The sequence below is a fragment of the Necator americanus genome, chromosome III (assembly GCF_031761385.1).
Source record: "Necator americanus strain Aroian chromosome III, whole genome shotgun sequence".
Lineage (NCBI taxonomy): Eukaryota > Metazoa > Nematoda > Chromadorea > Rhabditida > Ancylostomatidae > Necator > Necator americanus.
The window spans coordinates 38,659,681-38,681,346 of NC_087373.1; the positions used below are offsets into that span (position 1 = coordinate 38,659,681).

The 21,666-nt window shown below is 39.8% G+C and overlaps 2 protein-coding genes across 3 annotated transcripts; both read right to left on the reverse strand.

The window, feature by feature from the left end:
- Positions 1–1,374: 1,374 nt before the first annotated feature.
- Positions 1,375–16,258, reverse strand: RB195_012295 (uncharacterized protein; the record flags this gene model as incomplete). Of its 2 annotated transcripts, none has more annotated exons than XM_064194088.1 (49): positions 1,375–1,455; positions 2,008–2,103; positions 2,159–2,202; positions 2,609–2,975; positions 3,032–3,178; positions 3,315–3,467; positions 3,548–3,647; positions 4,316–4,476; positions 4,546–4,645; positions 4,729–4,850; positions 4,933–4,998; positions 5,152–5,271; positions 5,353–5,439; positions 5,505–5,585; positions 5,803–5,899; positions 6,141–6,256; positions 6,351–6,577; positions 6,701–6,815; positions 6,913–7,077; positions 7,133–7,240; positions 7,311–7,388; positions 7,482–7,562; positions 7,780–7,926; positions 8,007–8,121; positions 8,353–8,480; positions 8,535–8,704; positions 8,774–8,894; positions 9,095–9,247; positions 9,312–9,491; positions 9,547–9,650; positions 9,745–9,877; positions 10,031–10,161; positions 10,322–10,394; positions 10,668–10,753; positions 10,814–10,920; positions 12,201–12,371; positions 12,698–12,813; positions 12,881–13,021; positions 13,264–13,341; positions 13,440–13,530; positions 13,660–13,793; positions 13,855–14,015; positions 14,567–14,690; positions 14,776–14,847; positions 14,993–15,211; positions 15,289–15,400; positions 15,496–15,644; positions 15,768–15,858; positions 16,185–16,258. In XM_064194088.1, the coding sequence occupies 49 exons, from the start codon at positions 16,256–16,258 to the stop codon at positions 1,375–1,377; spliced, it is 6,093 nt and encodes a 2,030-aa protein (XP_064051671.1). The 2 variants fall into 2 exon arrangements, with proteins under 2 accessions (XP_064051671.1, XP_064051672.1); XM_064194089.1 differs by having other exon boundaries at positions 14,567–14,711.
- Positions 16,259–16,722: 464 nt separating this feature from the next.
- RB195_012296 (uncharacterized protein) lies at positions 16,723–18,044 on the reverse strand (the record flags this gene model as incomplete). Its single annotated transcript, XM_013434975.2, has 4 exons — positions 16,723–16,825; positions 16,964–17,133; positions 17,429–17,523; positions 17,867–18,044. 4 exons carry the CDS (start codon positions 18,042–18,044, stop codon positions 16,723–16,725), a joined length of 546 nt encoding a protein of 181 aa, XP_013290429.2.
- Positions 18,045–21,666: the final 3,622 nt, after the last annotated feature.

A 21,666-nucleotide genomic window follows, 5' to 3' on the forward strand; every position in this document is an offset into this window, starting at 1 on the left:
TCGCCGAACAACGTATGGTGGGGTCAAAGTCAAAACGACATGAAGCAGGGGCATTCGCGTACGCGCTCGGACCGGCACGGTGGGGGTAGCGGTTGGAACCGAGGTGGAACCAACGCGAACTCCAGCAATTTGCGGTGCTAGCAAGGGTTCCAGTACGCTCCTAACCGCCACACTCCACCGCACCGCCTCGAGAGACGCCGCGTACGTAATTGTACGTGTTTCATGCCATTTTGACCTTACTATATACAGTCGGGTCAAAACTACATGAATCACGAGTATATTTGCGGTCCATTTGCGTACGCGCTCGAAACAGCGCGGTGGAGATAACGGTTGGAATCGAAGTGGGACCATCGCGAACTGTTGTAGCAGGGGTTCCCCTCTCGATCCTAACCGCTACGCTCCACCGCACCGCTTCGAACGCAACCGCTCACGCAACTGCGCCGTGCATCATGTCGTTTTGACTCTACAGTTTCCTGATTCATTCACGCCACTTACGTCCTGCTTATGCAGTATGATTTTTTCTTAGTTAAAGACAGACAAGGAGGATAAAACGATTGTTCAGTGGAATTCCTTCGAATATTTTGTGTCTTCTAACATCAGCATCCCCTCAGAAACCAAACTCACTTGGACAATAAGAAGATTATTCTTGCAAATTTTTATACGAGAAAAAAGGAAAAATGAATGGAACTGCTTTATTCATAGAAACACACGTTCAAAAATTGTCAAAGATGGTATAACCATAGTCGAGACCGCGACAACTGACAACAATAGCTTCGGATTTAACCTAACTTCACCCTAACTTCCAATAACATAACCCGAATTGGAAAAACAAGGTATTTCCCATTTCCCATATTAAAGTCCCATAAGAAAGAATCTTCGCAAATCTTCTTTCACTTCCACTGATGTGCCTAACCTCATGTTGTTCATCTTTGAATGTCTTTCCAGTCTTCGAGAAATTCGCGTTTACTAATCACTGAAAATATTTAAGCACCTAACCAAACTGTAGATGGTATTGTTTACAAGTGTTATACTTGTTTATTAGGATTGGAACCAAATCCCTTGAAAATTATACATACATATCACATTGAACGATGCACATCTCCCAATTAAACTCTCGCTACACATAGCTACCAACCGCCTATCACAGTACGTGAACAATAAAACTCTAGAAGTTTCTTCTTTAGAGCTCTTATGACATCTTACATCCACTTTATCACATGCACACTGGAATCTGAAGAAATCTTATCTGAAGTTAACTTTAAATAGACATAAAAACTGCTGACACATAATTGGACTTCACTCAGAATTCGAAGTTAAAGTAATTACTTAGATAAATTAGTGATCCAAAATGATTTGCTATCCAATGAACACCGTCTACGGCCTTTCCTGAGGAAGTTGAGGTGTCGAGTGGTAAGATGAGTGGTGGTGCGTAGGGACGTAAGCCGATTGTTGCATCTGCAATACGACAGAAAGAGATTTATGATTGATTTCCATAAGATGAGTCCACAATCGAGGACAAGTATAAGAATTCTATCTAAAATCCATATTAGGAAGTTCCACCCAACCCACTTCTAGAAATTTTTTTCCTTCTTTTCGAAAAATATTTCTATTGGTATTCTCTGTAAGCATTCTCTTTCCATCAGTAAGTAAGCTGGCAAAAACGTTGGTGTATACGCACCTTTCTCTCTGTAACCAACGTGTTAATGTAAGTCTCAAGCAGGGAAAGGGAACATGTGGTAATTCATATAAACTAAAATGTTTCAGTCAAGAAACCCTCAATTTCGTAAAAATATTTGTAATTATGTGGTCACCTAATTAAACACCATCGACTAATGATAAGATCTGGATCTTAAAAAATAGATCTGATTTTTTTTTTTGACTGCGAAAAAGTTTTCCACTAATCCCAGAAAACGCTGCACGAAGTCTACCTCTATCAAAACACGAATCAACAGAATTTGTTGTAGAACAAAGAACAGTACATTTCATTTAGAAAAAAAAACCTCAGACCTCTTTCCCTACCGAGTCCGTCACTTGAGTGAAGGCGCTGTGCGGTGATGTTACTAATGGTACTGATGGCATTGGTAGCGGATTTGTTACGGAGTACTGAAAAACGAAGATTTTACCATCTCTAGAGCACATGGTTAAAAAAAACAAGTACCTGTTGAAAATGGACGGCTGACTGTTGCGGATATTGAGGTGGCACTGGAAATGGGCGCAATTAACACATCATTTCGAAAATGAGAACCTATGGCAAATGTGACTTAAAGCCGCGAAGAAAGCGGGTTTTTCTACGTCATACCATGATAAATTAGCAAAAATTTCTGCATCATCATGTGTTTTACCTCTACAGTAGAAGAAATATCGCATGTGAAGCATTTGTAATCAACAAAAAAATATGCGTGACATTTGCTGTGGGTGATTCCTTCGACAGGAACTTTACCTTTTGACTGTGATGAGAGTACGTGGTCAAAAACGTATTAAAACGGCGAAAGAAAGCGAATGAACTAACCACAGCATCTTCGGCTTTTTTAATCTCATTATTACCGTAAAGTGGTAGGAAATATTGCATGTCTGTTGAAACAATGATGAAATTAACCGTAGTACTCACCATGTGTGGCAAACGCTCTTCCTAGATCCGCTTGTGGCATGTATTGTTGATGTTGTTGTTGTAAATATTGCTGATGATGTGCGTATGTTGCAGCCGCTGTTGGATGATAATTTGCTGCGTAGTTTGCATACTGTTGATACTGTTGTTGTTGAGCGTGCTGCGTTTGGGGTACAGGTGCTAGTGCCGGTGGCGGTGTCATCGTTGACGTTGGCTGTTGTTGATGATGATGTTGTTGTAACTGGCGTTGTTGTTGTTGTTGTTGCTGCTGCTGTTGTTGTTGTTGTTGATGATGCAGCAACAGTTGTTGATATGCTGGATTCTGCATCTCAGGTTGTTGCGCAGTTTGAGCTTGATATGACGGAGGAACCTTAACTATGCAATGCAAGTAAATGTCTTCCATGTCGCAGCATGGAAACTACGTACGGTAGCAGATGCTTGCGGAGGGGATCCAGCTTCTCCGCCCGATGACATCATGCTAAACTGGGAGGCAGTGCTGCATGGCGGTGATTCGGCAACAGGAGAAGGAACTGAAGCCGGTGATGCTGCGCCAGAATACACAACCACTTCGGTCTAAAAGAGTTTCATGATGAAGCAGGAGGGTGTAATGTTAAAGTAAAGCAACGAAAGAACATAGTAATAGATTTGTTGAGCAACGGTATTTCTACTGCAAGAAAGATCACCATGAAAACGTAACAAATTTACATACCAATGGTATATTTACAGGAGCTGTGGCAGGAACAGACGTTTGTTCGCTTGAAAGAGCAGGACTCTTTCTCGGAGGAGGTTGAACAGTCGATGAGGGCGTTGGTTCTGGGGTAGGCGTTACTAGAGGAGGTGACGTCATTAACGGCGATGACTCCTACAAGTCATTCAAGTGGCAAAACGCAGATTAAAAGGATTTTATTATGCTTTTCCTGGATTACGTTTGGAAAAAATCACCTCAGTCGAGGAAGGAATTGCAGGTGCAATCTGAACACGCGCTCCCCCGACTCGGCCAGCAGACGCAACTGAAGTCAACGATGCTGGTTCCGGATGAACTCTGAAATACGTTTGAAGTTCGTTAAATTCCCGTCTAATAAATGCTCATTCTAAATTTCCAAAAATATCACACTTCCACAACTGCAAGAGCGTAAATCTGCAATTTCCTGAAAAAAAGGCACTTCATCCAAGCCCTAAGCATAATCGTACCACAGATTTGAAAAGGGCAGTCTTCATTTCCAGAAAAATACCCCTTAATTTCCGCAAAAGCACTGCTTCTCGCGATTGTTGGAGACCTTTCTATTTAAAGACATGCTATGCTCAAATATAGGCATGGCATTATAAACACACATAACGCTTTTAAAAGATCCAAAAATCCTCGTGGATCTCAAATGCACATTGCACACTTCAGTTTGCCGACGAATGTCGGATACGATTTCCTCTGGGTGCACGGAATGCAGTCTAAGGCGAAACAGCGGCTAAGTTAAGCACCACATTGTCTAACCAACATCCGGAAAATGCAGCCTTGTTATCTCCTCTACAAAAGAGAGCGCATCTTGAGATCTCAAAATGAAATCCAAAATAGATAGCCAAGTGAGCTGTGAAATCAAAACAGTTAAATAATATATTTATCTACAACGCTCTGGAATTCGTTACTCACCCGTGAGATACTACTTCAAATACACAATCAAAACAATCTTAAATTCCTCACTAAAAAAAATCACTCACGGCTGCATCGGAGGCGGAGTCGCAGGAAGCGTATCGCGAATTAGCTGCGGGAGAACATTTCCCATTCTATTAACGGTCATTTGATGCAAGCCTGGGATGGATGCAAAAAGACCAGTGCTTGCCATCACAAGAAGCATATTCTTGAGGGATTCTGGCACCGCCTGCAAAAACCAACAGAATTAAACCATTTTTTTTTTAATTTAGATGATTAATTAGTTCAAAAACAATACCTCATTCAGATTGCCGCAGCTGTCTACTCTTAAGTAATTCTCCATGAAATCCAGTAATCGTAACCACAGACTTGGAAATGATGGTAGGGTGGAAAGAGCCCTTAACAATATTTGTTTAAGGCGTGTACCTTCTTACCTATTGCAACTTAGCAGGGCGAATTTAGAAACGATCAAATTGCTCACGTAAGATGATTCAGTAATGTTTTTGCAACTATTTGCATCGCCCGCACCCTCGTGTCTTCCATTCCAATTGGGTCCATCGCTGAGAAGACATCCAATAGCTTGCCCAAAAGCGGAAAAAGCACCTTAACCAATCAGCGAATACAATCAGAAACGACTGAGTAAATGAATGGGAATGAATTTAGAAAGAAAAAAGACCGCAGCTACCTCGCCAAAGCACGATTCCCATTCCGAAGCGCCAAGATTAATCATATTGGTTGGAAGGAATGCTCGCTGCAACAAAAAAATTTCACTCTTTCAATAATCTATTGAAGGAATAAACTGCGCAGGAAAGAAAAGAACCAAATCCAGATAAATCCAGTTGCCTCAAGCACAGTTATCATATTTAATACATGTAGTCAATAATAAATTTAAAACACTACGAACTTGTAGATGTGTCAAGGCCGCTGCTCTTACAAGTCGTCTACAATCGCATCCAAGTCTAGCTATTGCCTGTAATAGTGGCCGCCAGACCGTTCGCCACACAAAAGCCACCGATGCATCCACCTATAAATAGTATCAGGGTCAACATAACCAAATTATTACCACAAACCACTGATAAGTTTTACTCCATCCTAGAAAACCTACGTCTGTTTGAGTTTTTGCCCATTGAGCAAGTATACCAGGGGCAAGGTTATGAAGAGTAGAACAAAGATCTAGGAGTTGCAATGAGACCTGGAAATTTAAAGTCCAGATAATTACGATATCTTTCCTAACCATCGATCCGAACATAGACATACCTGCTGGTAGCTCGCTGTTAATTGTTGCTCTTCTCGCCGTAACTCGCTCTCTTCGTCGGCCACATCAGTAGACAGTTCCTTCTAAACAATAAAATACTTCTGGGAGCAACGAACACCCGGAAAATCGCACTGTAATTATTTATGAAACACAAAAAAAAAACCAAGAAGAAGCAGATAAAGTCGACAAAAAAAAAGTCCGCAGGAGTTTATTGAAGATAATTAACACATAAAAGGAGTAATTTCCTTAGAAAGCGGTCAAATAAGTGAAAGATACAGCTAACTCAAAAAAAAATCAAACCTTTCCACTCTTCACTGTTTTCGCTCGTTTCACACGATCATCAGCAAGACTTCGCAGTCGATTTTGAGCGTCACCGCTTAAAGGACCGGCAGCATACCTTAAGATTTGAATGAATGTCCACGTTAGCATGAAACAACATAAGTAATGTTTGGATTTAATCCTATGCTTAATCCTTACTATCTCTCAAAACTAACATTGGTCCTCCGCAATTTGTTTTAGATATGTTACCAAATATCGCCACTGTGTGACAAAAAGGGCACAAGGACATCAAAAACCAATAATTTTTCTGCTTCCCAATCATCGGTCTATTCACTACAAACTTAAAATCTCCGACTTACCTCCCTCCATCCAAACTGGCTTCTACCATTGTCCTTAAACATTGAACACACGATTCAAAATTATCCGGTGTAACATGAATTGCGTCTCGCAGCAAAAACGATAAAGTGTCACACACCTAGAATTAAAATTTTTCCTTACTAGCACCAATATGTCTTTTCAATTAGATACTTCAATAAAAATGGCAGGAAAGTAATTTCTAAGGCACGAACCTTCAAAAACGCTGCTGGCTCATGTCTTCCGAGATTTGTTCTCAAAACGAGTGAACCACGAGAAAAGCCACATGCGCGCGCTGCGTTCCCACCTAAGGATCTCAGCGCATCTTCCGTTGCTTTACGAGCATCTTTGTGGTCCAAATGAATCCATTCTCTGCTTTGGTTTAGAGAAGCAGTACTGTCTGCATTTGCTCCACCAGCTGACATCTTGTTCGTCGTTTCTGCTGAAGGAGAGATTTTTTGGGTATGATAGAGATTCAAAATCTCAGTTATCTCGCCTTTTAGTAAAAGTCAAATGGACTAATTACTATAAATGTGATTTACAACCAGCCAGATTAGAATATTACCAGCTATTCTGTTCGGATCATCTGAAGTGTAGCCTCGATCATCAGTTGATGGACGAACCGACATAGTTTCTCCGTCAGAGAAAGCCTGACGGTCACCAGTGGGTGAATTTTCTAGCTGGAAAGCAAACTTTATAGATTGTACGGAAAACTAGAAACCATACTAGGAGAGAAATAGGTGATATCCTCGAGAAATAGGTGATATCAACTCATACCTGCACATCTTCCGGTAAAGCGGCCGCACCCGCTGCTTCCAGTAAAGCAAATAACACTGCCCAATGTTCTCGACGATGCACATTTGCTGCGTTGGCTCGTATAAGCTCGTGCAGACCAAAAGAAATTTGGCGAGAGAACACAAACATTGCTTTCGGTGAAAGGCGCTACAAAAACAATTAACAATAGCACAAAAAGGGAAATGATAGAAAAGTTTCTGACCAGTAGAAGAGAGAGCGACTGAAGTACGTCATCAGCGACAGTGTTATCTCGGAACAGGTTCCTGTTTGCGATTCGCAGCAAACCAACCACAGCTCGCTCCACAAGTACCTAAAGCAGAGACAAGCCTTGATTTACATAATAAAGGACGATATCGATGAAAAGAATACCAAATACTTACAGGACTTCTTCCAAATCTTGTTGAAAGCAACCATTCCAGATGTCGTCGTACTGTTGGCCATATTATTGAAAGACGATCCTAAAAGAAGGCTCATATTACTTCAATGGAAAAAGAATCCGCTAACGCTAACGTATCCTGAAAAAAAGAGGAGAACAGCAAAATAATTCCTACCTTGTTTTCTAAACAAATCGTAACTATGAGCTCAAGATAGAATACCAATGCATCTTCGTTCTCTCCATTCAAAGGTGAACCCTGCAGAAAAATAAGTTCTTGTAGAAGAAATATTAGGCTGCCCAACAAAATTAACCGGAGAGAAAATCGTAAATTCTATCTGTATACGCAGAACGATAATTAGGTGGTCTACGGAAGAGCATCAACTATGAAGCGTGATACACAGCACGATAGAAGTGCATAATTTCAATTATTTAGTTAAAATACGACATTTTGCCGAGATAATGATAAAACTAACCGGCTTATGAGAATCCGTTTGTTCAACTACCGCTTGACTTGCATGAATCAGAGCGCTGAGGAGCTCCGAGAGTGCTGTACTAGTCAAATACTTGCTATCGTTGAACAACTGAGCTGGACGACATTCTGCTATGACAGTTTGTGCCAACTGAAAAATGAAAAACATGATCGAAGAGAAACAAAGATTAAGCATAAAAATGAAAGATTAATTAACTTTGCTTTACTGACCTTTATGGCGTTCTGCTGCTCCGGCGTCAACTTTTTTCGCTCACCCTCACTTGTACCACCACCGAGACCAAACCAGGACAACAGTCCTGATTCACTTCGTACGGGCTGAGGATCCCTATAACCTCGAAAATTATCCTGATTAATGCAAGTAAACTACCTACATTGATCGAAAAAGTTGAATGTATGAATTGAAATAACTGAATAATTTCATTCTATTCGACGAGTCGATTTTTGGTTTTTTTTTTCGTCAATTTATGAAACAAAGATGTGAAATTTTTACACACATACTTCTCCGCATCTATCACGGATCCTCATTGTTGAAAATTAATATTTTTGGAATACTCACACTGTATGATCCCTTATTAACGACACCCATCCTTTTTCATCTACGAAATCATCGACTTCAGTCAATTCAGAGGGAAGAAGTCGTGCGCGGAACAATTGTAGGAGGCAGTCCAGCATATTCCGCCAACCCTGAATAACTTCAACATAGTTAAAGTTTATTTTAGGCTATTATCTGAGTCAAACCTCTCTTAGGATGTCTCCATTTGCATGCACCAACTGGAACATTGTACGCGTTGCCATTTGTGCTTTCTTGTTCTCTCCAAATGCTACGGAAATTCTTTCATGTTGATAGCTAGGTACATTCTCATTCAAACTTCGTTGCCGCTGAATTTCCAAATTGTCGTCTCCGTGGCCTATAAGGATAATATTTTCTACGTGGAAATTCATCCTTGAATGACAGTATATTTTTGGACAATTCACACCTTCCGAATTCCCCATCAATGTGCTAAACTTGCATAGGTGAATCACTAAATTATCAAACACGTCCTTCATGCCATAATGAGCAGCAATCGATGCACATTTGCGGAAACCATTAAGTGCTTTCTGGAAAACAAAAAATGTAAACAAAAACATAATTAAACATACCACAAATGAGCATTTCGGCTCTTAAGGTCAATAGACAATTGTCCTTCTCGCCTAAACAACGGAAATGTTATTAAAAATAAAAACGGATGCATTATGTTTCCTCTCTCAAATTCTGCTACAACAATAAAGTACCTAAACTCTGTGGAATGCAGCAGTACCTGTAAGATGACGTCATTCTCTGATTTATCAAACACATAGGTCAACGCTGCGACAGCTGGTCCCCACGTGATCGAGAACAAGTCGTGGTCATTCCACCCTGTAGGGGCGTGCTCAAAATGACCCTCGGAGGATTCGCCTCGTCGTAGTAACACCTAAAACGACGTGCAAGCGACCCTTAAAAGATGGCTTATCCGTAAAAGACCTAAAAGCTCTTACCTTCCACAAATAATTCTCTTTGACTAGTCCTGTCTGTTCAGCAGGCATGACAATTTCTTCAGATTTAATAGCGTTATACATTGTCATCAGCATATCTGGATCAAAATCCGATCCACCGTTCGTACCGGACAGATTCCTTTTGAAACAATCAACTGTCATTGGTGGTTGGTTTCGTCGCACCTAAGAGAATAATTTAGGAAATCCACAAGGGAATGGTGCTGCCAGAAAAAAATACCTGTGGGTTGTGCTGATCAGTGTTCAGCATTATAATCGCATACGATAACGTGAAAGCCGCATCTGCATGGTTGAACGGTTCGTTGTTAGCTTTGTACCATTGGTCTTAACGAGGAAAAAATTTACCAATATATTTCTGAATTGGTTACGAATAAAAAACATTTTTCATACTAAACACAACAAATCGACATAACCGTACCAGAAAAATGTTGCATAACCATGCTAATTTCCGCTGCTTCCCCAGGTAATCGGAATGTTTCCAAAAACATTCTCAGCGCATCATCCAGCCGAGTGTTTTCGAATGGAAATGAACGCACAAACGCTTCCAACACCTGGATATGAACCAAATAGATATCTGGATAATGAAATTGATATCTGCTTTCAAGCAAAACTGAGGCCCGAATCAAAACCAATTTGAATACAAGTCGTAAATATCAGAAAGAGCTTTTAAAGTGGCTAACGGAGTAAAAACTGCGCCAGTTTACCTCAACATGCTTCCTACTGCAAATGTAATCGGCAATCTTCTTCTTGTCCAACTGTGGATTTGTTCTGAGCCAGTGAACTACACTAGCTGCATCAGCGCCCAACAATCCCTTCTCGCGCAAAAATTCTATCCCTGCAGAAATGATGAGATACAACATAATATTCATAGTATTCACAATAAAACAAAAATTATATAAATAACTCCATAAAGGGATTCCTTTGAATAAATTAGTCCGAATCCATCTCCGTGAATACAAAATATCAATAGAAGAGATTTTTGATTAGCAACTTACCCTTCTTAGGACTTTGATTGAAGAGCTCAGTACCATCAGCAATTATTTTTTTCCTCTTCTTTTGATCAATAATCTGAAAACAAAGAGGATTCCTACAGAGTTTTCCTAGATTCTTGAGAAGTTTAGAATACCCCCAAAAAAAAAACCCCCAAAATTGACAATATGACAAAATTTTCTGCAGCCAATCAACAAGGTGAGAGAAGCAACAAAGGACCATTTGATAGTGCACCTATAACAAACGCTCCAGATAAAACTATAATTATTTGAGAGCCATTCCGTTCATTCTGATTCGTCCATTATATGCATTACGCATAAGGATGTAGAATAATAAGACAAATTATTGTACCTGTTCCATTGACGGCAAACTATGTGAAGGAGCGTGACGATTCGCGCTTGGCATAAGTGGCTTCGAGGACACATTCTCGGGGATATCTGAAAGACGATTTTATTTACAATCTACAAAGGTAATCAGTCACAGTTAGAAGAACTAACCTCTTTCTGGTGAACTATTGCTTAGATCGCTTCCACTAGCCAATATGCGTTGGCCAATTTGAAATCCGCTGAGAACAGGAAAGTTTAACGCGGAAGCTGTTTTGGACCTGGAAAAACAAACATTTCTCATGGATAAAGAATGAAGTATATATGTCTTCTAAGGTAGTTTTTTTTTCAAAAAAAAGCATGATCGTAAAATAAAAAAAAGATGCGAGACTTATTACAAGGGATAAAGGATAAAGTTTTTGGCGTTAATCAATCCGCTTGGGATGCGCCCCCATGTTCACTTCAGTTCAGAATCGTTTGAGGTTTACGAACGTGTATCTGGCCTATACAATGACTTGCGATGGCTAGCCGATGTGTCAAGTCAGTGCTTTTATCCTCCCAGACAAGTCTGGTACCAATTTATCGACTCCGGAGGGATGAAAGGCTTGGTGAGCACTAGGGCGGATTCGAACCTCCGATCGATCGTGCAGGAAGCAGAACCTCTAACCGCTACACCACACCCGCCCTGAGACTTATTATAAGGTAACCAAAACGCTTTGTTTGAACTATTCCTGATCTCTACTAGGTTCCATTTCATATAAATCCCCAAATACCTAGATTTACGTCCCATTGATTGACTCTGAACCTCCTATTTTATGCACAAAGCAATGTTCTCCTATCGAGAAGGCAATTTTCTGGAGACACCACATCGAAATAGTTCATTCTAGGAATGTATCGAAGCTCCACTACTTTTAAAACAAAAGTAAGGTGACGGTTATTTTTCAACTATAGATCCATTACAGGAGTCTTATATATGTTAGCCGGATATGGAGAAATTTATCAGGAATTTTCGATGTTAGGATGCCTGCACGAGTAGATAGGAGTAGCGGAATTCAGAAGTTCGCTAGCATGAAAAGGATTACGCTCAATTCTTCCCAACAATCCATCAAAACGCCTCATAGCGGTCTTAGGTGTTTTCCTCTCCCAAAGACGTAAGTTATTGCACGATTGAACGATGGGAAACTCCGTCATCGTTAAGTGATCGTGATCGAATTAACTCCAACAAGCAGGACAAACTGCCTCACCCAAACAATCACAGACGCGGTGCGGATTGCCTTCATTCCACAAGAAGTTACGTCGTAGGGAGGACGGGATCACATAAAGCTGTTTTACACCATATTTCCTGTATTGCTAGGAAGCACTGGTCGTGATTCCTCTTAAACTCGTGAACTATACCCCTACTACTATCTACTCCTGATAGATATCACCATCGAAAATTTCGTGAAACAACACCTTTAAAGCACGTAATGTAGATCTATGGAATATTCTATTTGGCTCAAACAATCAAATTGTCGACCGATCAGCAGACGACTATAATACTGTATTAAAACCTATAACTCACTCTGAGCCCACAGATGGCGCTATCAATGCCGCCTGACGACATACACAGTTCTGATCTATTGTGTCGATGACGACGAGCAAAGCATCCAAAGAAATTAACGAGTGGGCATGTAGTCCGGACAATGGAAATGCGTTTTCCACAAGGAGTTTGGTCAGTTCTTCGAAGATGTTGCTGCAAAAAGGTAGGTTAATCATAAAGGATAATGAAACGAACAGCATCTTCAAAATAGTACTACAGAATTGCATCAAATAGTAGCTAATGAACAGTCAAATAAATATTAATATTTTATCGGGTCAAAACGACCTGGCTTGGGTTGCAATTGCGTGGATGGTTGTGGCAAAAAAAGCGCGCTGGTTCCTCGCTTAGCTCCTAACTCCAACTAGTTACACCACAAGTCAGGCAATTTTGACCGGACTGTTAATCAAACAATGCACATGGAGTGATAGAATCCTTAATTCCATGCCCCCAACTGGTTTCGAAAAAAAAACCCAGCAAACCTGCAGTAAAGATCACAATCGTAGTTCAAGTACAATTCCGTGACTAATCCCGGAATTCGCCACAGTTGTACAATTGATTCTAAAGCCATTTCTTTCTGCTCGTAACTTGTTGTACGCTGAACAAATCCATTAAGTAATATATCCATATATCATTTGATTAGGGGATCCAAAAGTTGACTTTACCTGGTCATTCATAACAATGCCCTTTAATTTGTGAAAATACGCCTCCAGCTGTAATTTCAACTGACTACGCATGGATTCGAATAAGAGGAAACATGCACGATTCGTTGCTGCCAATACTGGTAGTTTCTCCGTATCCAAAAGCTGAAATTTAATCAATGTATTTAACAGTATTTGAAGTAATACCATGATGATTGCCATATTACTAGGTTGTTAAATACGTTTGTAGAATTTGTGCTTGATTTCAATTTTGCATTCGCATTTATTCATTTCAATCCGCATAAATGATTAATTTCTTGTTGCACTTTCAATATTAAATTTTTAAGAAAAATTTGTGAGAAACTGTTATATAACAAATTGATATAATACGATAGAAATCAACTCGCCTGTAGCAACGACCTACATAGATTATCCCTAATAAGTGGCATCAGAAACGAATAATTCATAAGGTGATCGGCTGCTGCCTGAAAAGAACTGTAGAATACAAGAAGGAAAATAAATTGCAATACCAGTAAACAGCAATCAGCCAAAAAAAAAAAACTGATGAATGGTCTCCGCTCACCTCCAAAGCCACAGTGAGCAGATTCAAACCGAGAACAACCATAGATTCAGTATTTTGACGATCTAGTGGATTCGAGAGAGCAATAAGAAATCTGAAAAAAGTGGAGTTCTAGATTTGGGAACCATTAGAAAAAGCGGAGTTCTGAATTAAGGAACAAAAAATCTCAGCAGGCATAAAATTGTGAATAGAATTGAACTATAAGAAGCTATGAAATAGATACCTGAGCAATTCTCTACAACATGGTAAGCCATATGGCAACTGGACCGCATTCCCAACTTGTTCGACGTTGTCTTCTTCTGTTTCCTCTGGCAACGGATCTTTGGCAGAAGTATTTTGCTGCCTTACCATAGGCGGCTGTAAATCCAGAAATTATTTCCAATGAAATTGGGGACATTTCTGAAAGTACAAATCGTACCTCTTTCGTCTCCAGTGCATCGTCCTCTCCTTCGCTGTCTGCTTCGACGGCTTTCTCCTCAGCTCGATCTATTGGCTCCACAAGTTTTACTTGAGGAGGTGGCATATCCGGGGCTGTTACACAATCGCATGGAGGATCAGTGGTTAGAACCATGTCATATCCTAAAATTTAGACGTCAAGGAAAATGACGCTTTACGATAAAAACTGGAATATTAAGAAAGAAAAAAATTAAGAAAGAATGAAGTGAGACATATAGCATAGAGATAATTAAAACCATTTAAACGACTTTTCGTGGGGGCGAAACTGGTTTTGAAGAGATTTCAGAAGTAACTGATCTAACAAATAAGTTGGCCCGATGCAGGATTTATGTCTATATATAAGGATATAAGGTGCCTGAAGTCATTCTTTTCTGAGATTTGAGACAAAGCACGTTGAATAGAGAAAGAACAAGTAAGTGACCCATGTCTATGAGTTTTTCGTGAATTATTAATCTTACAGTCAAAATACAGCGGTAGCGGTAAGTCAATAATTTTGTAATTTTTTGCATTGTCAACATTCATTTTCGGGAATTGTTCTTCAAAACCATACAAATAAAATAATAAAGAAACACAACTCCAAATATCCAAAATGACTCCAAAAAAAGTTTGAGCAGGATAAAAAACAGAATAAAGTGATGAATCGAGAGAAAAAAAAGCCAACGTAGGATCTCTACCTAAACTAGCAGCATCTCCCTCATTCTTCACAAGTGGCGTTGTCTCGTTAGTAATCAAATTTTCCGTTGAATCTATGGAAGGCAGATCGCCGGGAACATGAGGAATTTTCGGAACTGCTGCAGGCTGAACCACCTCAATATCATCCTTAATGAGACTAGTTTCCAACTATATCAAACCAAGGTAACAATCTTAGTAACTGTACGGATACCTTTTCGCTTTCTGCTCCAGATTCAGTTTTCCTGCGTCGCCTCCGACGTTTTTCTCCTTTTGTGTTCATTACCTGAGAAAAATTAGACATAAACCGAAGGCACTAGATACTTCGTTATGCGAGAATCAGTTGGAAGTATTCGGAAATGTGATAACAATTTTTTTATACGTTCGCAACCAGATTAAGATCAAATTACACGTAACCAAGTAACACTCACCAATTTTCTAATATACGGATGCCTAGCATCTTCATGAAAAGTCGGCAATCGGGTGAAAATCAACTGCGTCATATCGCTTAGAGTCGCTTCCGCGGCTTTTCTCAGCAACGGTGAGAGGTGTTGTTCGAAAACTATCCGAAAACATGACTGCATCATATCACACACCGCTTCATTGGATAATTGAGCCCCTGGTGGGGATAGGAGCAAGGATCTCAGCACCTAAAGGTGATGAGACGGTGAGGGATGTAAGTCAATAGTGAGCATTATATAGACCACAAATCGAGTATGAAACGTACAAGCAGTATTTTGAAAAGCACACATTCGTCGCTGCCACTACTTTTGCCGCCGATGAATTTCGTGTGGACAACTGCATAGGCAATCGATTCGACAGCATTCGAAGCTTTTATACTAAAATAGAATGGCGTTCGCAAACAAATTAGTAAGGCCTTTACAAGAAAACTTCAAAGGAATCGAAACGACCCGAAACTACTGTAATAACTTACCTGTTAGCGTCAATCAACCCGTAGCTCAAAAACTTGGCCACGGATGACAGCGCAGCTTCCGTTATAGGTCCATTTGTATTTTGCGCTTTTATCACATCCAGGAAAGGTGACAAATAAGTTAACGGATTCATGTCACCCAAGTCAGCCACCTAAACACCCTCCCAACATAAAAAAAAAATGAATTACCAAGTAAATTATAGTAGAAATAATAATTTAAATATAATAACAAACATAATATATAGTATAAGAATGTAATAATGAATTTCAATCACCTCATTGAGAACTTCCTTCAAGTCCGCGAAATTTCGCAGAAGCGGTTCCGTATCTTCAAGGGAGGGGGGTTGATGTGAAAGCTGATATTGCCTGGAAAAGATCACTTTAGGATTATACGCAGTCAAGGGCTGGTACCATGGAGGATTAATATATAAAGTAAGGTAGAGATAAATTTCAAAAAAATAGCACCGCGAAACATTGTCCGGGATTTGCAAACCGATACATTAAAGTTGATGGGTATGGAGCATCAAAGGAGTAAGATGATTCGAAAAAAATAATAATTAAAGAAAATAATGATAATAAATAATAGTATAATAACATAATATAATATAATATAATGATAAAAATATGTAATATAATAAGTATATAATATAATATAATAATAAGTAATTAAAAATAATAATGAAAGAACTCACCTCCTGGCCTTGTTTAGCAACGCAATCACAGTGTTCGCCTCCCCCAACACGATGTAAACGCCATTCACGGCCATCGTGTCAGGCAAATTGATGCCCAAATTGTAGTTCCTTCAACCTGCAATCACCTTTCGCAATAAAAAAGGACCATTGTTCGAAGACAAATTGAGCAACGACAGAATGAGGATGACAAAGGGATGTAAATAGAAATCTGAGCCAAACGCACAAAACATGAAACAAAATCATCTTTGTCTAGCTTAGCAAAATAGGAACTCGTTCGAAACGATCGCTATAGCGACAGAAAAAGGGATTTCGAAGATTTATCGAGAAGGATTCGAAGCAAATGACAGACTTGAAATGAGCATCCTGCATGGTACGTACGAGGTAGCACCATTTGATACACGACTAAAGAAAATACAAGGAAATATAAGATACAGACCCGTAATAAGTTAGGTGGCATTTGAAAGAATAGAACTATCGATAGTGATATGCTACAGCTTTTTTACTAGTACTATATACGTATCTGATGAGCGAGTACTCGTCAGCTGCGTGGATAAAATCTCGAGGACTGAGTATGATCATTTGAATTACGTTTCATGTCCTCTTCCGACTCCCAAAACCAATGGTTTGACAGCCATCCAAATCTAAATAAATCTGAATAGTCCAAATCAGGAATGTTTTAAATATAAAAAGCTTGGGTTTGAAATCCCAGGAACTAATATTTACAAACGGAGAAGTGAACAAAGAAAATTTGATACGAAGATCTGAAGGTCAAGAAGCACCTGGAGATAGGCCATATTCGTAGGCTGAGTCTGATCTGAACTAGTCCAGCCGGAACTGGTCCAAAATGTCGAGAATCTGTCGAAGCTGAATAGTTATCCCCTTGCAGAAAAACGTGCCCTCGTGGAACTCGGTGATTAGGCAATAGGTCACTACTTACAGGATCAGACTCCTAAATTGGGAAAATATTATGCACTGCGTTTAACGAAATAAGATAGACTAGCTGAATGAATCTTAACAGAATAAGTGTCAGCAATGGCTATTTTGTACGACATTAAAGCAAGGTGAAAGATTATGGAGAACTCAATACGAATCTGGTAGGATTTATCAAAAAAAACGAACGTGAAGGTAACTTAAACCAGTTTAAGAGCAAGAGTAGTGAATTAGGCTTGAAATGGAGGAATTGATTTGAATAGAATATTACGGTAATATTAGCCACATCTGCGTAAAATAATATTTATGCAAACCTTGGCAACCACTCTTTTGCAGAGTAACTGATCTGGTTCATGTGGACTCAGGCAGCCAACAATATCACCACGATGTATATTCCCAGAGGTCACACCTAAATTCTATATCGATTCGACACTTATTCAGTAAAAACTCCAGAGTTCATTTGGCAGAGCTGAATCCCCCAAGGCATTTCACTGTGCTTTTCAGTGACACCAATCTATTTTTCACGCCTAGACAGATAGTCGTTTGTCTTCGAGTCAAGCGCTAGCCACAAGAATATTATGAAAATAAGTAATTTGCTTTTAAGGGTCGATTTTGATTAATACTATTTTAGTGCCATACGTATGAGAAAGTTTTCGTAACACGACTGGATCCATATGGAGCTAATACGCAGTTAGTATTGATTTGCAACTAATATTGACAACTTCAGGACAATTATGGAGAAGAAGACTCACTTAGTCTTTCAGCAAGAACAAGATCCCCATCGTAAATGGTTGGAAACATCGATGGTCCAGAACAGATCACTAGTTCCCCAATATGACGAACTATGGTGTGTGCAACACAATAAAATACTCCTGCACCAGTGAAGTACCGAAAGACCGATCTCTTCTTAAAAATTCGATTGAAAGACATCTGAAACCTCTTATTCACAGAACAGTTGTAGTCCTCAATAAGATAAGGTTGAAAGCACGTTCATAAAATTTGACTACGAATTGACAACCATAAAAGAGCAAAAAAATAAGTAAACAACGAGGAAAGAAAACAAGAGTTAGCAGTTTCCGAAGGAATTATTTTTATCTTTAACAACACATGTAAGAAGATGAATTTGAGTGCTGTTTAATAGGTAAAAGATCGAAGAAGCGGAATTTGTAGTACATAGAAGGACCACTCAAAGTTCTTCGCCTAAGAGGACACTTTCTAACCCGGGCAGGAACACATTCAGTATGAAAAGTCTTGGAAAACATCCAAAATAATTTTGGATTTCGCATAAAGATGCTCCGAAAACAGTCAAATTCGCAAAAAAAAAACAAAACAAAAATAGTGCTGAAGAAAATCAATTGCAACACACTGACCTTAATAATTAACATGATGAAGTCTCTGAAATACACAAAGTGAGAAAGAATAGATTCGTGAGGAGATAAGCGCACGTCTTGACTTAATGTTAATCTGAATGACCACGACGTGTTCACAGCAATTCAATGGACCTTCACTGGTTCCCATATTTTCTGGGATAGAGGCACTGCACTGACTCGAGGTCGGCTTTGGCTTTCAGAAATTACACAGCTTCTGTACAGATAATGAACCGAAGCGGTCCTGTATGCATTTATTTGTCTTCTCAATGCTGTTTCTTTGAACAGAGAATACGAGCCGCTTAGGCAACCACACGTGCTTCATTTCGTTTTAGCACTACTACAGAATCTAAGTCGAACAAATGTGAAAATCATCCAGCAAGTTCTGAGAACAAACTTTTCTAACGATGCCAAACGAGTAAATTGTACGCGCCAACAAACGCACCTGCCACTTAAAATTTCCCAAAATAACGCCCTTTCTTCGTCCCCTTAGTTGCAACCTTTTGATACTACGTTTTATCTGAAAACGGGAACTAAGCAAATTCGCAGAACAGCACTAAACTAAAGGTTGTCAATTTATTAGTGATTTTTGAGGTTTATGTGGTTTCAAGCGTTACGCGATGTCACCGATTCACTCAGCCGCTGTCATAACATTTCTTTTCCCATCGATTTCTCTCAAAATCAAGTTTTCAGCAGCAAACCAATCAGTTTCCGGAACTACTGCACGTAAACAGCAGTATCATTAGTTTTTAGTATTCAATTGTGTTTATTATTGAAAAAAAAAACAAAATAAAGGTTTGCCACAAAGCAGATAAACTGATTTTAAAGATAAAACAATTAGGTTTGCTAGTCAACGTAAATGTATCTTCAATCACAGCGGATCCTATTAACTGCAAGTAAATGGCAGACATATGCGTGCAATTGTACACATGATTATGTTTTCTTACACAGAAAACTACAAAACTGCATCAGCTATCCTTGAAAACAAAAGATTCAAGCGTTCGTGGACGAGGTGCAAAGATATCGCTCAAATGCTGTTGTAGTAGGTTCAAAACGCAATGCAGCTCGGTGTAGTTCCGTAAGCAGTCGCGTTCGAAGCGATGCGGCGAATCGTGGTGGGACCCTTGGCTAGTGCCACTCATCGTTGCAGCTCGCGATAGTCGATTCCAACCGCTACGCTCCATCGCGCCGCTTCGAGCACAGCCGCTTACAGAGCTACAAAGAACTTAATGTCGTTCTGACTCGACCACATTTAGGTCCCAAGAGATATTTTTTCTTCCTTCCTACTTTGTGCTAATAAGAATGCTCATTTTGACTAGTGTATACCAAAAATAGGATTATATCGTGAAGAGAAAGTTTTTAGAACGTGACGTCATGCCGTTATGCAAATTATGCAAATTCGGATGATACGTGGTGATGTAAACAATGTTCACGAAGTTTGTTATTATGCCTCTGTACCGTACCCCCCGCCCCCGAAAAACTGTCGTGTACGAAAATGGGGGTTTCACTATTGATAGGTATTGAGGATGATCACACCTAGATCACCCAGTCCAGAATCGATCACTACCTAGCAAAAATGAAACTCCTGTATGTTGACTCCCATGTCGTCAACCTGATACGGATTACAGCAGTACTCTTAGCATTAAGAATATGGTATTTTTGACTAACGTGAGCGCATTCTCAGGAATGAATATGCCTATAACAACGAAATCAGCTGTCTGTCAAGTTACAAAAAAACGTGTTATAAAAATCCATTAAGCTGCAATTAACGACAAATTGTCACGAAAAAAAAACTCGAACGGAAATAATTGCTGAAAAAAAACCAATAATCCTGGGTTCCTTAACTAGGCACAAAGAGGCCGTACTACCGTGGTTCGAGTTCCTCATTTTTTCCCTAGTTGATCGATCTTTTTTTCCGAAATCCAAACAATAACGATTGCTACGTCTTTCACACAGTCGATATTTCATTCGATACGAGATCTAATCTAAACTTGACTAGACTCACGAGAACAGAACAGGATCCATTTCTCTTGCAAATTAATCCACTTCTCCTCCCTTATTTTTCCCTCACCAAAGAAATTTGTATCTAGACCACATGAATATCAAAAATGGCTTCTGTAAAGGCTAGAACGAGGATGCGAATGAATGGCGAACATCAAGAAACGAGGGATTTTCCTAGAAACGTGAAATTTCGTGAGGAATCGGTTGCAAGGCTGGAACGAAGGCAAAGTATTGGGTCTCGTTAAGCACATTTATGCGGAGCACATTCTCAAAGAAAGGGCAAATAACCAAGCGATACGTCATATGCGTTCATTGACAAAATTGACGTCAACGGCGAGGAGATTCGCTAAGATTCGCCAAGGAGTCGCTAAAGGCTCAAATCCGGGAAAAAATGAAAAAAATGAAAAAACCACGCGACATCCTGCGACGTTACGACTTACGATTTCACGTTTTTGGTTTCGTGGAAGTAGAGCAAAAACATGCGACAAGCGCTCGTCTCGACACGTCACGGACGTGTTCGTGCTCGATCAATCCCGTGCGAACACGTCCCGAAGTCGCGCCGCAACGTCGCGCGACCGAGCGAGCACGGTTTCACGGATGCGATTCGTCTGCGAAGTGTTCTTTATTTTCCGTACGTGCTTTTGAAATGTTCCTCTCTTTTTTCTTCAGTTCTTTCTCTTGTTGATTTGCTTTTCTACCATAGAAATCCTGGGGTAAAATGTAGTTGGGTGGGGGCACTCAGTGGCGCCGTTATTTCCCGACGCTCCTACTTACTTTTATTCTCGTAGTAACTTTAGTTTACATGTCTGAGATCCTCTAAGACTAATGCTTAGGCCTTAGGGCCCCGATTGGTTTGATTATTTACTTGAAAAAACAAGGGCGGCACTGAGTAGCCCGCAACTACATTTTACCCAAAATCCTGTATCTGTATTTGTATGTTCTATTTTCAACACTTCTTTTCCCGTAGAAATGTTTCTTTTCTCGAATGCTGTCCGTTTTTACTGCTCTTTGGAAACGAAACACTTCCAGAGGTTACAAACAGCGCAAATTTAATCTTATAATTACCTGTTATTATCATGAAATATCCGTGAAGGTGGATTTTACCAGCGTGAACTGATGGCAATTTACCGGGGAAGCTCTCCGTAATTGTTGGTTTCTATGCTGCAATACGAATGAATGTTTAG